The following is a 12,213-nucleotide window of genomic DNA, read 5'->3' as shown; positions in this document are numbered from 1 at the left end:
AGAGCCCCGAGGGCTGAGCGCGGCCGAAATAAAGCGACGCGGCGCTGAGCTCCGGCTTCTGTCCCGGTCTCTGGGGTCTCACGGGGGGGGCCGGGCCCGCACCGTGGCCGCGAGCATCCCGACCCGTCGCCCTCCGCCCCGCGCCGTCACCGTCTGCCATCGGCGCTGCCGCTGTCCTACGTGGGTGCCCCCGCGGGGACACCGGGCGGGGCTCCTTCCCCGCCGCCTTCGAGCTCCGTCCGCACCGCTCCGTGTCCGGCTCCCCGCGGTCGTTCCCAGGGGTCCCGGCCCCGAGCATCCGCGGAGTCGGGGTCTGAATCTGAGATTCGCTCCCGCGGTGTCCGCGCGTGCACGGGGGCCATCGGGACCCCCGCCCGCCCCCCGACCCGCTTGTTTCGCGCGGTGCCGCCGGTGCCGGTGGGACTACGGCTCCCATGATGCCGCCGCCTCCTCCCGGTCACTTCCTCCGCGCGGCGGGGCGGGGTCCGGCCGAGCGGCGCGCCCCTTCCCCTCCCTCCGCTCCCGGTCCCGGTGCCGCCGGGATGTCCGCCGCCAGCACGGCCGAGCCGGGCGCTACCGCCCGCGCCCCGTTCGCCCCGGCAAGTATCGGGAGCGGAGCCCCGGAGCGGTGCCGGGGGTTCCCCGCCGTGGGGGCGGTGGGTGGGAGGGGGCCGCGGGGGTCCCGTCGGGGCGCGCGGTGACGGGCCGTCGGTGCACGCAGGGCCCGAGCGCGGAGGAAGAGGAGGGGGAAGAAGAAGAGGGGGAGGACGGCGCCGGGGGGGCGCGGCTCTGGGCTCCCCCGGAGAAACTCCTGCACGAAGCGCGGCTCAGGGCCAAGGCCAAGCGGCGGCTGCGGCGCACCTCGTCCCGGGACTCCGCCCGGGAGCCGCCGGCCGAGGAGCCGGGCGCCGAACCCGGCAGCCCCAAGGGCAGAGCGCACGACCGCAGATCGCGCGGCGGGAAGGGCCGCGGGCTGCCCAAGAAAGGTGAGCGCGGAGCGGCCCCGCAGCCCCCGCGAAGTGCGCGCCGTGCCCCCCCTCGGCTGAGCCCCTGCTGTGCCCGCTGCAGGCGGCGCGGGGGGTAAAGGCGTGTGGGGGGCCCCCGGCGTGGTGTACGGCTACCAGGAGCCCGACGCCCGCGATCCCAATTACGACGAAGTGGCGCAGGTACGACCCTGCCCCCCACCTCCCCCCCTACCCTGCAGCCATCACTGCGGGCGCCTCTCCGGAGCCTCCCGTCCGACCCCGCAGGGGGACACGGTCTATGCCACCGTGGTGCCCGAACTGGAGGAGGACGAGCTGGAGCAGAACGTGCAGCCCATGGTGCTGGAGTACTTCGAGCACGGGGACACCGGCGAGGTCGTGGTGCGTCGGGGGCGAGGGGACCCGTGGGGGGAAGGAGGGTCCGTGTGGCAGAGCCTTGCAGCAGGGATGGGGCCCAGGGCTGGTGGGAGCCCTCAGGAAGGAGCGAAGTCTCTTGAGGAGGGGATGGGGGGCACCGTAGTGCTGGAAGGGATTTGGGGCCAGGCTGCAGCACGGGGCAGGGTGTGAGCACCCACTGGGGCTGCGGTGCCGGGCGCAGGAGCTGCTGCGGGGGCTGAACCTGGGCGTCCGGCGGCACGCGGTGCCCTCGCTGGCGGTGGCACTGGCGTTGGAGGGCAAAGCCAGCCACAGGGAGCTGACATCACGGCTGCTGTCTGACCTGGTGGGCCGCGTGCTGAGCCCCGAGGACGTCGCCTGGGCCTTCGACAAGATGCTGCGGGACCTCCCCGACCTCATCCTCGACACCCCCGAGGCTCCTCAGGTGCCGGCGGGGACGTGCGGTTGGGGACGGGGCTACGGCGGAGAGCGGGCCGGGGGTCCTCGTGCTGACCCCGTGCCCCCCACAGATGCTGGGGCAGTTCATTGCCCGCGCGGTGGCCGACCACGCGCTGCCCTTGGGCTTCCTGGAGCGCTACAGAGGCCGCGTGGACTGCGAGCACGCCAGGTGAGTGCTGCCCTCACCCCGCTGCCCTCACCCCACTGCTCTCGCTCTCTGCCCTCGCCCCGCTGCCCGCCCCATGCCCTGCACTCCCTTGCTGCTCCACAGGGCCGCCCTGGACCGCGCCGCCGTCCTGCTCCGCATCAAGCGTGACGTCAACCGGCTGGACAATGTGTGGGGTGTGGGGGGTGGGCAGCGCCCCGTCAAGCACCTGGTGAAGGAGGTCAGCGGGAACCAGAGCACCTCTCGGTGCCTGCTGCTGTGCCGCGCTGCTGCCTTGTCCCTTCGTGCATCCCTGTGGCCGCCACTGTGCCCCATCCCCTCAGCCCCCCCTTGTCTCTGGATGCGCCCTGCATGTCCCCTGCTGTGCTCCTTGTCCCTGGCTGTGCCCGTCTGCTGTCCCCGCTCCCATCCCCGTGTTCATCCGCTCACAGTGCCACCAACCCCACAGTGCCATCCCCGCATCCACACCGTGTCCCTGTGCCACATTCCCATGCGTGTCCCACGCCGCGTCCCCACACCAGATCCCCATGCCACACCAGATCCCCACACCAGATCCCCATGCCATACCAGATCCCCACACCAGATCCCCACACCAGATCCCCACACCAGATCCCCATGCCACACCAGATCCCCATACCAGATCCCCACACCAGATCCCCATGCCACACCAGATCCCTACACCAGATCCCCATGCCACACCAGATCCCCATACCAGATCCCCACACCAGATCCCCATGCCACACCAGATCCCCACACCAGATCCCCACACCAGATCTCCATGCCACACCAGATCCCCATGCCACACCAGATCCCCACACCAGATCCCCAATGCCACACCAGATCCCTACACCAGATCCCCACACCAGATCCCCATGCCACACCAGATCCCTACACCAGATCCCCATGCCACACCAGATCCCCATACCAGATCCCCACACCAGATCTCCATGCCACACCAGATCAGATCCCCATACCAGATCCCTGCAGCAGATCCCCATGCCACACCAGATCCCCATGCCACACCAGATCCCCATACCAGATCCCCATGCCATACCAGATCCCCATGCCACACCAGATCCCCATGCCACACCAGATCCCCACACCAGATCCCCACACCAGATCCCCATGCCACACCAGATCAGATCCCCACACCAGATCCCTGCAGCAGATCCCCATGCCACAGCAGATCCCCATGCCACACCAGATCCCTATGCCACACCAGATCCCCATGCCACACCAGATCCCCACACCAGACCCCCATGCCACACCAGATCCCCACACCAGATCCCCATGCCACACCAGATCCCCATGCCATACTAGATCCTCATGCCACACCAGATCCCCATATCAGATCCCCACACCAGATCCCCATGCCATACTAGATCCCCATGCCACACCAGATCCCCATACCAGATCCCCATGCCACACCAGATCCCCACACCAGATCCCCACACCAGATCCCCATGCCATACCAGATCCCCACACCAGATCCCCACACCAGATCCCCACACCAGATCCCCATGCCACACCAGATCCCCATACCAGATCCCCACACCAGATCCCCATGCCATACCAGATCCCCATGCCACACCAGATCCCTACACCAGATCCCCATGCCACACCAGATCCCCATACCAGATCCCCACACCAGATCCCCATGCCACACCAGATCCCCACACCAGATCCCCACACCAGATCTCCATGCCACACCAGATCCCCATGCCACACCAGATCCCCACACCAGATCCCCAATGCCACACCAGATCCCTACACCAGATCCCCACACCAGATCCCCATGCCATACCAGATCCCCATGCCACACCAGATCCCTACACCAGATCCCCATGCCACACCAGATCCCCATACCAGATCCCCACACCAGATCTCCATGCCACACCAGATCAGATCCCCATACCAGATCCCTGCAGCAGATCCCCATGCCACACCAGATCCCCATGCCACACCAGATCCCCATACCAGATCCCCATGCCATACCAGATCCCCATGCCACACCAGATCCCCACACCAGATCCCCATGCCACACCAGATCAGATCCCCACACCAGATCCCTGCAGCAGATCCCCATGCCACAGCAGATCCCCATGCCACAGCAGATCCCTATGCCACACCAGATCCTTATGCCACACCAGATCCCCACACCAGACCCCCATGCCACACCAGATCCCCACACCAGATCCCCATGCCACACCAGATCCCCATGCCATACTAGATCCTCATGCCACACCAGATCCCCATATCAGATCCCCACACCAGATCCCCATGCCATACTAGATCCCCATGCCACACCAGACCCCCATACCAGATCCCCATGCCACACCAGATCCCCACACCATACTAGATCCTCATGCCACACCAGATCCCCATATCAGATCCCCACACCAGATCCCCATGCCATACTAGATCCCCATGCCACACCAGACCCCCATACCAGATCCCCATGCCACACCAGATCCCCACACCAGATCCCCACACCAGATCCCCATGCCATACCAGATCCCCACACCAGATCCCCACACCAGATCCCCATGCCACACCAGATCCCCATACCAGATCCCTACACCAGATCCCCATGCCACACCAGATCCCCATACCAGATCCCCACACCAGATCCCCATGCCACACCAGATCAGATCCCCATACCAGATCCCTGCAGCAGATCCCCATGCCACACCAGATCCCCATGCCACACCAGATCCCCATACCAGATCCCCATGCCATACCAGATCCCCATGCCACACCAGATCCCCACACCAGATCCCCATGCCACACCAGATCAGATCCCCACACCAGATCCCTGCAGCAGATCCCCATGCCACAGCAGATCCCCATGCCACACCAGATCCCTATGCCACACCAGATCCCCATGCCACACCAGATCCCCACACCAGACCCCCATGCCACACCAGATCCCCACACCAGATCCCCATGCCACACCAGATCCCCATGCCATACTAGATCCTCATGCCACACCAGATCCCCATATCAGATCCCCACACCAGATCCCCATGCCATACTAGATCCCCATGCCACACCAGACCCCCATACCAGATCCCCATGCCACACCAGATCCCCACACCAGATCCCCACACCAGATCCCCATGCCATACCAGATCCCCACACCAGATCCCCACACCAGATCCCCACACCAGATCCCCATGCCACACCAGATCCCCATACCAGATCCCCACACCAGATCCCCATGCCATACCAGATCCCCATGCCACACCAGATCCCTACACCAGATCCCCATGCCACACCAGATCCCCATACCAGATCCCCACACCAGATCCCCATGCCACACCAGATCCCCACACCAGATCCCCACACCAGATCTCCATGCCACACCAGATCCCCATGCCACACCAGATCCCCACACCAGATCCCCAATGCCACACCAGATCCCTACACCAGATCCCCACACCAGATCCCCATGCCATACCAGATCCCCATGCCACACCAGATCCCTACACCAGATCCCCATGCCACACCAGATCCCCATACCAGATCCCCACACCAGATCTCCATGCCACACCAGATCAGATCCCCATACCAGATCCCTGCAGCAGATCCCCATGCCACACCAGATCCCCATGCCACACCAGATCCCCATACCAGATCCCCATGCCATACCAGATCCCCATGCCACACCAGATCCCCATGCCACACCAGATCCCCACACCAGATCCCCACACCAGATCCCCATGCCACACCAGATCAGATCCCCACACCAGATCCCTGCAGCAGATCCCCATGCCACAGCAGATCCCCATGCCACAGCAGATCCCTATGCCACACCAGATCCCCATGCCACACCAGACCCCCACACCAGACCCCCATGCCACACCAGATCCCCACACCAGATCCCCATGCCACACCAGATCCCCATGCCATACTAGATCCTCATGCCACACCAGATCCCCATATCAGATCCCCACACCAGATCCCCATGCCATACTAGATCCCCATGCCACACCAGATCCCCACACCAGATCCCCACACCAGATCCCCTGGCCTGTGCCACATCCTTGTGCAGCATCCCCCGCTACGCCTCCCTGCTGCACCCCCCGTCCCCACGCCACATCCCCTCGTCCTGCACGACATCCCCGTGCTGCATCCCAGCGTCGCTGTGCCCCGTCCCCACGCCACGTCCTTGTTCCCCGTCCCTGTGTCACCGTGCCGTGTCCGGTGCCCTGCACCACGTCCCACAGATGAACCTGTTATTGCGTGAGTACCTGCTGTCCGGGGAGGTGTCAGAAGCCGAGCGCTGCCTGCGGGCGCTGGAGGTGCCGCACTTCCATCACGAGTTGGTGTACGAGGTGAGCGCTGTGCCGGGCGCCGCTGCGGAGCCCCGCGGCCCCGCTGATGCGTGACCCCTGCAGGCGGTGGTGATGGTGCTGGAGGGCTCCGGGGACGCGCCGGTGACCACGATGGCGACGCTGCTGCAGGTGCTGTGGGACACCGGGTTGGTGACGCTGGACCAGATGAACCGGGTGAGCACGGGATGGGGGCGCGGGGCAGCACCGACACCGACGCTCAACGACACCGATGTGGCTGCAGGGCTTCCAGCGGGTCTACGCGGCGCTGGCTGACCTCAGCCTGGATGCACCGCTGGCCCACGCGCGCCTGGAGCGGCTGCTGGAGCTGTGCTGTCAGCGCGGCGTGGTGACACGGGCGCTGCGCGATGCCTGTCCTGCCAGGTATGGGACGGGGGGACACGGGGGGACACCGCCGGGTTTGGGATACGGGGACGTGGAGACGCGGGACCCTACCGGGTACAGGAGGGGGGCGGGGCGGCCGCCAGCTTTGGGACGCGGAGCGGGGCACCGCACGGTCGTGCGGGACGGGGAGCACCGGGGGGCCGCCGGGTACGGGACGCGGGGACGCCGTGGGGCGGCGATCTGCCATCACCCCCCTCACAGGGGCCGGAAGCGGTTCGTCAGCGAGGGCGACGGGGGCCGAGTGAAGCAGTGAGCGCCGCGCCGAGCCCCGCAGCGCCGGGCCGCACCGGGCACAATAAAGCTCTGCCGGGAGCCCCGCTCCGCGTCCGCGCTCAGTCCTCCCGCAGGCGGCTCCGCAGGGGGGCGCCGCGACCCGGCGGCTCTCCGTCCTTCCCGGCGCGTCGCGCGGCGATGACGTCTCCGAGATGGCGGCGGAGAGGCGGCGGCGCGGCGCCGAGGGTCCCCGGGAGGCGCGGGTCCGGGCCCGGGAACGCGGGGCCGCGCGGGGGGAGCGGGGCGGGCGCGGCGCGCTGGGGCTGGCGGCGGCGCTGGCGCTGGGGTTGGGGCTGGCGGCCGCGGGGGCGCTCCTGGCGCAGTGGGGCCGCTGGCGAGCGGCTTCCCGCGCCGTCAGCCCGCACCCCGCCGCGCCCGCGCTGCCCCCCGGTGCCACCGGGCCCGGCGCCGCGCCGCACCGCTTTTGGGGCTCCTACCGCCCGCACGTCTACTTCGGCATGAAGACCCGCAGCCCCCGCAGCGTCGTCACCGGTGCGTGCGGGGCGGGGGGCGCCGGGCGGGGGGGCCGGGTCCGGTCTGACCGTCGCGCCCCCCCCCCCCCCACTCCCCAGGGTTGATGTGGCTGCAGCAGCGGGAGGGCGCGGAGCTGCGGCACACCTGCGAGCAGAGCGACGGGTTGCGGCGCTACGGCTGGCTGCTGCACGACGGGGAGCGCTTCGGCCTGCAGGACATCCACGACCGAGGGCTGCTGCTGCGCACCGAGTTCGTTAAGCGGCCCGGGGGGCTGCACGGCGGGGACTGGAGCTGGCGCGTCACCGCCCGGCCGGAGGTGGGGGCCGCAGCCCGGCGTGGTGCCGCGAGCGCGGAGCTGCGAGCCCGAGGACGGACCGCGGGAGTTCGCGGCGCCCCGCGCTCCTTGGCGCCTCCTCCCTCGCAGGGCGCGGGCAGCCAGGCCGCTCCGGTCTCCCTCTTCTTCTACGTGGCCACGGACGGGCAGGGCGAGCTGCGGCCGCACCTGGAGGACGGCGCCCGGCTGGCGGCCGTGACGGGGACGTCGGAGGAGCTGGGCGACTTCAAGATCACCTTCCACAGGCCCACCGCCGACGACGGGGAGGGCGTCAAGTACAGCAGGTGCCCAACGGCCCGGTGCCTCCCGGCCCCGCGGCGCCGCGGGGTGCTGACGGCCTCTCTCCGCTCGCAGCTACCGCTACCTGGACGCGTGGAGCCCGGGGCTGCACCGCCTCACCGACGTGGTGCGGAGCAGTCTGAGCGACCGCTTCGTCTTCGCCCCCCCGGAGGGGCCGCGGCAGCGCTTCGTGGCCGTGGACGCGTTCCGCGGGCTGCCGGGCACGGCGGAGGCGCCGCGCAGCCACCTCCTGCTGCACCAGGTGACGCTGCGGCCGCCGGCCCGCGTGGAGGTGACCTTCGAGTCGGGCAGCGTGCGGGAGCGGCGCGCCGCGCTGCTGGGGCCGGCGCTGACGGCGGAGCTGGCGCGGCACCAGGCCGCCTTCGAGCGGCGCTTCGAGGAAACCTTCGGGCTGGAGCGCAAAGGCTTCCCCCCCTCGCAGCGCCGCTTCGCGCAGGCGGCGCTCAGCAACATGCTGGGCGGGATGGGCTACTTCCACGGGCGCTCCCTGGTGCGCTCCCCGCTGCACGAGCAGCCCGCGCCCTACCCCGACAGCTCGCTCTTCACCGCCGTGCCCTCCCGCTCCTTCTTCCCCCGCGGCTTCCTGTGGGACGAAGGCTTCCACCAGCTGCTGCTGGCGCGCTGGGACCCGGAGCTGAGCCGCGAGGTGCTGGCGCACTGGCTGGACCTGATGAACGCCGAGGGCTGGATCCCGCGGGAGCAGATCCTGGGCGACGAGGTGCGCGCCAAGGTGCCGCCCGAGTTCGTGGTGCAGCACAGCGATGTCGCCAACCCCCCCACGCTCTTCCTGGCGCTGCAGCCGCTGCTGCCCTCCGCCCCGCTGCCGTACCTGCGGCGCCTCTTCCCCCGCCTGCGCGCCTGGTACGAGTGGTACAACGGCACGCAGGCCGGCCCGCTGCCCCACACCTTCCGCTGGCGCGGCCGCGACGCCGACCCCGAGCGCTTCCTCAACCCCAAGACGCTGGCGTCGGGGCTGGACGATTACCCCCGCGCCTCGCACCCCTCGGCGGACGAGCGGCACCTGGACCTGCGCTGCTGGATGGCGTTGGCCTCCCGGGTGCTGGCGGAGGCGGCCGAGCGGCTGGGCGAGCCGGCGGAGCCGTACCGGCGTGCGGAGAGGGCGCTGAGCGACAACGAGCTGCTGGAGCGGCTGCACTGGGCCGAGGAGCTCGGCGCCTTCGCCGACTTCGGCAACCACAGCCGGGCGGTGGAGCTGCGGCGCGAGGCGGTGCGGGCGGCCCCCGGGCGGCCCCCCCCGGCCCCGCGGGTGGTGCGGGTGGTGCGGGAGGCGCCCCGGCTCCGCTTCGTGGACGCCCTGGGCTACGTCAGCCTCTTCCCGCTGCTGCTGCAGCTGCTGCGCCCCGACTCCCCTCGGCTGGGCGCCGTGCTGGAGGCCGTGCGCGACGAGCGGCGGCTCTGGACGCCCTTCGGCCTGCGCTCGCTCGCCCGCGACAGCCCGCTGTACATGCGGCGCAACACCGAGCACGACCCGCCCTACTGGCGGGGCTCCGTGTGGGTCAACATCAACTACCTGGCGCTGCGGGCGCTGCACGGCTACGCCGACCGGCCGGGGCCGCACCGCGAGCGGGCGGAGCGGCTGTACGGGGAGCTGCGGCGCAACCTGATCGGCAACCTGTACCGGCAGTACGCCGAGAGCGGCTACCTGTGGGAGCACTACAGCGACAGCACGGGCCGGGGGCAGGGCTCGCACCCCTTCACCGGCTGGTCGGCGCTCGTGGTGCTGGCGATGGCCGAGGACTACTAGCGGCTTCCCTCCGGGGCTCCGGTCCTCCGCCGCCAATAAAGCTCGGATGTGACGCTCGTCGCCGCCCGCCTTGGGGGTCAGCGTGACAGCGGTGCGGTCACCGTGCGCGCACGGCCGCCGCGGCCCGGCCCCGTCCTTCTCCCCGCGCCGCCGCCCGTAGCGCCGCCTCAGCGCGGGGTTCTTCGCCCGCGGGGAGCTGAGCTGCTCGGCGAGCGCCCCGACCCGCGGCCGGGCACGGCGAGGTCGTGATTCCACATCTCTTTAATGATGACGGAACGCTAGCGGGGTCGCGGCCACCCGCACCCAGGCCCGCGGGCTGCAGCGGGACGGAGCCGCCCTCGCGATCGGGCCGGCTGGGGCCCGGCTCCCCGGAAGCGGTTCGGAGGGGAAGGCGCGGGGCGCGGCGGTGCCGCAGCAGGGTACCGGCGGGGCCGTCCCGGGGGCTCCGCGGCGAGAGTCCACAGCCCGGGGACAGCGGCGGAGAGCGGAGGCGAGGGAGGGCGGCCGCGCCGCGCCCGGGCCCTCTGAGCAGGGGCGGCTTCGGCACCGCGGTGCCCCCAGCCCGGCTGCTCCAAGGCGGGGCGCGGCGGCGGCGGCGGCGGCGGCGGGGAGAAGCGCGGGCCGCTCCGGGCGGGGCGGCGGCGGCGTCCCGGGGGAGGCGGCCACGCGGCCGGTCGGGGCCCCTCTCACACGGGCAGGGGAGCGGCGCCCGGCTCGGCGCTGCCCGGCTCGGCCGGGACGCCGCGTTGGGGCCGCGCGGAGCCGGCCTTGCCCAGCAGGCGCGCTCCCTCGCCCTCGCTCTCCTCGCCGCCCTCCTCCTCCTGGCAGCGCCCCACCTCGATGCCGGAGTCGCCCGTCAGCCGCCGGTGCCGGCGATGCTCGCCGCCTTCCTCCGTCGCCGCGCCGCGCCCCTCCTCCTCCTCCTCCTCCTCCTCCTCCTCCTCCTCCTCGCCCTCCTCGATGTCGGAGCAGCGGTGGCAGTCGGCCTCGAAGAAGTCCACGTTGGAGGAGAAGAGCGCGTGTTTGTGCGGGGCCGGGCGGGCGGGCGGCTCCTCGGGCAGCTCCCAGCTGGCGCCGGTGCCGGTGCTGCTGGTGCCGCACTCCTCGCTGGGCGTGCTGGCCTGGCTGCGCTCCGTCTCGTCCGTCACCTGCACCGAGAGCGACGTGCTGCTGGGGGACGTCACGCAGCTCGACTCGCACGAGCAGCTGGTGTAGTTCTCCGAGCTGGGCGACAGCGTCAGGCTGCTGGAGCCCAGGCGGCTGCGGGGCCCGCTCAGCTGCGCCAGGATGGAGCTGTAGGGCGGAGGCGGCGTGCCGGGCCGGTGGGCCACCTCCTCGTAGGCGGGCAGCTTGAAGGAGGCCAGCATCCCTGCCGGCAGAGGGCGGGGGGTGAGCGCGGCGCGGCCGGACCGAACGGAGGAACGGGGGGACGGGCGGGCGCGGGGCGGAGGCACTCACTGAGGTCCATCATGGAGGCGGGGTAGTTGCAGGCACCGTGGTAGGCGATGAGGTTGATCTCCCGCTGCCGCTGCTGCTGCTGCAGGCGCAGCTTGGCCCGCCGGTGCCGGTAGGCGCAGCAGCAGCTGAAGAGGATGAGGACGGTCCAGAGCAACCAGAACCCTGCGGGCACAGCGCCGTGTCCGTCCCGCCTCGCCGCCCCCGGCCCCGCCCCGCGCCCCGCACTCACACCACAGCTCGTAGTAGTACGTGCAGCAGCCGCTCTCCCCGCAGCAGTGCCCGGTCTCGCACACGTACGGCTGGTTGTTCACCCCCGGGCAGAACTCCCGGGCCTGCGGGGCACAACCGACCCATCGCGGCCGGCTCCAGCGGGAGCGGCGGGGGCCGGGATGGGGCCGGGCCGGAGCCCGGGGCGGCGCGGCGCCCGGAGATCGTGCCGGCTCCGTTCCGGCCCTCGCCCCGCGCCGCCCCGTTCCGGCCCCCGTACCTGGTGCTGCCGGCCCAGCAGCGCGGCCCAGGCCCCCTCGGCGCCGCCGCCGGGCCGCTCCATGGCGCCGCCTACAGCCCTCGGCGGCCCCGCGCCGGCTCCTCCCGCTCGGCCGCCCCGGCCCCCGCCGCCCGCAGCAGCAGCCGCCGACCCCCCGCCGTCGCCGCCGCCAACCCCATGGCGGCCGCCCGGGCCCCCGCCGCAGCCCGGGCCGCGGCCTCCGCCGCCGCCATCGCTCCCCGGCCCGAGGTCCCGCCCCCCCGCCGCCCTCCTCGCCAATCCGACGCCCGCCCTGCCGCCGCCGGCCAACGGGAGTCGCCGCCGCCGCCCCCGCCTCGTCCAATCGGCGGCCTCTGCCCGCGCCTCACGCCCAACAACAGAGACAAAGGGACCGAGTCCC

The 12,213-nt window shown here is 70.7% G+C and overlaps 2 protein-coding genes across 2 annotated transcripts; one reads left to right on the top strand and one right to left on the bottom strand.

Moving 5' to 3' along the window:
* Positions 1–7,147: 7,147 nt before the first annotated feature.
* Positions 7,148–9,868, top strand: MOGS (mannosyl-oligosaccharide glucosidase; the record flags this gene model as incomplete). Its single annotated transcript, XM_079534922.1, has 4 exons — positions 7,148–7,487; positions 7,568–7,785; positions 7,894–8,087; positions 8,158–9,868. 4 exons carry the CDS (start codon positions 7,148–7,150, stop codon positions 9,866–9,868), a joined length of 2,463 nt encoding a protein of 820 aa, XP_079391048.1.
* A 686-nt stretch (positions 9,869–10,554) lies between these two features.
* Positions 10,555–11,876, bottom strand: WBP1 (WW domain binding protein 1; the record flags this gene model as incomplete). The annotated part of the gene is made up of 4 exons (XM_079534765.1): positions 10,555–11,237; positions 11,327–11,488; positions 11,556–11,658; positions 11,814–11,876. 4 exons carry the CDS (start codon positions 11,874–11,876, stop codon positions 10,555–10,557), a joined length of 1,011 nt encoding a protein of 336 aa, XP_079390891.1.
* Positions 11,877–12,213: the final 337 nt, after the last annotated feature.

Source organism: Tetrao urogallus (assembly GCF_951394365.1).
Source record: "Tetrao urogallus genome assembly, chromosome: 4".
NCBI lineage: Eukaryota > Metazoa > Chordata > Aves > Galliformes > Phasianidae > Tetrao > Tetrao urogallus.
Note: the sequence above shows the minus strand (reverse complement) of the source record. Positions and strands in the feature narration are given on the sequence as shown.